Source organism: Sphaeroforma arctica (assembly GCF_001186125.1).
Source record: "Sphaeroforma arctica JP610 unplaced genomic scaffold supercont1.146, whole genome shotgun sequence".
Classification (NCBI taxonomy): domain Eukaryota; class Ichthyosporea; order Ichthyophonida; genus Sphaeroforma; species Sphaeroforma arctica.
In genome coordinates, this window is record NW_014040412.1 from 47,304 (window position 1) to 48,817 (window position 1,514).

General features: G+C 41.0%; 1 protein-coding gene across 1 annotated transcript; it reads right to left on the reverse strand.

Moving 5' to 3' along the window:
* Nucleotides 1–309: 309 nt before the first annotated feature.
* Nucleotides 310–1,514, reverse strand: SARC_03028 (hypothetical protein; the record flags this gene model as incomplete). Its single annotated transcript, XM_014303184.1, has 1 exon — nt 310–1,514. Exon 1 carries the CDS (start codon nt 1,261–1,263, stop codon nt 310–312), a length of 954 nt encoding a protein of 317 aa, XP_014158659.1. The 5' UTR covers nt 1,264–1,514.

The window sequence follows — 1,514 nt, forward strand, 5'->3', positions numbered from 1 at the left end:
GTATATATATATATATATATATATATATATACATTAATATATATATATATATATATATACATTAATATATATATATATATATATATAATAATAAATATATATATATATATATATATGTAGATCTATATATATTTATGTAGATCTATATATATATGTAGACATATTTAAATAGGATATATATGTAGATATATATGTATATAGATATATATATATGTAGATGCCAAAGCGTTCGAGAACGATACCGAACTTTTCAAATTTTAAAAACCCTCATAATAAACATGTCTATGCTAAAGTGAACGTGAACGATACCTACCTTCCCACACGAATACCCAAGATCACCGTGGCCTTCACAATTGGCCGTATGATCATGGTTCGTGCAGGGGTCGCTGATATATCTCCCTGGCCTGATGTAGTAGTCGTACCACTCTTCGCACTATAAGCGTCGGTAGTAGTAGAATTACTATCAGCACCACTACTTACTACCTTCGCAGTAGAGCTACTAGTAGCAGCACTACTGACACCCTCGTCGGTATCTTCAGCGGTAGGCATATTAGCGATAGGTGCATTGGCATTACCACCTTCGTTATCGTCCGTATGCTCGATTGTATTTGTATTACTATGAGACACGAACTCTTCAAGATCCTTATCGGATGGCAGTATGGTCTTCTCGGGTTGCTCAGTCCCACTAATACCCGCCATGTCGCTATTCGCAGTTATATCGTTAACAGTCTCCAACTGATCCTCTGGCGCGTCGCATAGTCCTTCGCGTTTCTCACTACCACTACTAGCCGACCCCTCAACATCGGGCAGGTTCTTATCGGATATACTGTACTTGGCCAATACATAGCCGCCCTCGTCACTATTCGATTCCGTATTATTCACGTCTGGAGTGTGGGTGTCTTTCGCTTCGCTAGTTCCTTCTGCTGTGCGACTATTGGTAACATTAGCACTGTGTTCGCTTGCGTCTGTGCCTACGTTGCTTCCATCACTGACTGGTTTGTTGCTTGAAAGCTCATCCACCCCTACCATTATATCGGCCGTGTTCACGCTACTTACGGATTCATCATCAGGAGTACCGGACGTATCGTCACCACTTTTAGAAGCGTGTGTATCCGATTCAGCATCGCCGGTACTGCAATTACCTTTCGGGTCGATCAACTGTACTTTGGTCCCTTCTGTCCCTTTGATCTTATGGTCCTCAATGGTGGTCTCTATAGACGTGGCTTCTACCACCACGTCCTCTGGCTTAATATTAGTTGGCATAGTAACTTGCTTGCTTGTCCCGCTTTTATCCCAAAAATTCAGATCCCAATTTAAACCGCGCACAACCTGTATATAGCGTGCACAGGTGAATATGAAGGAATGAATTAGGAACGGATCATATATTTACGTACGTGGTGCTTCCATCGTCTTGTGAGACCTCACAATCGAAAGCACAGGCCATTCAGTAGGAACTCGCGAAATAAATAACGTAGATTTTAACTTTCACCAGGGCATCATCGTTTGACTTTTCT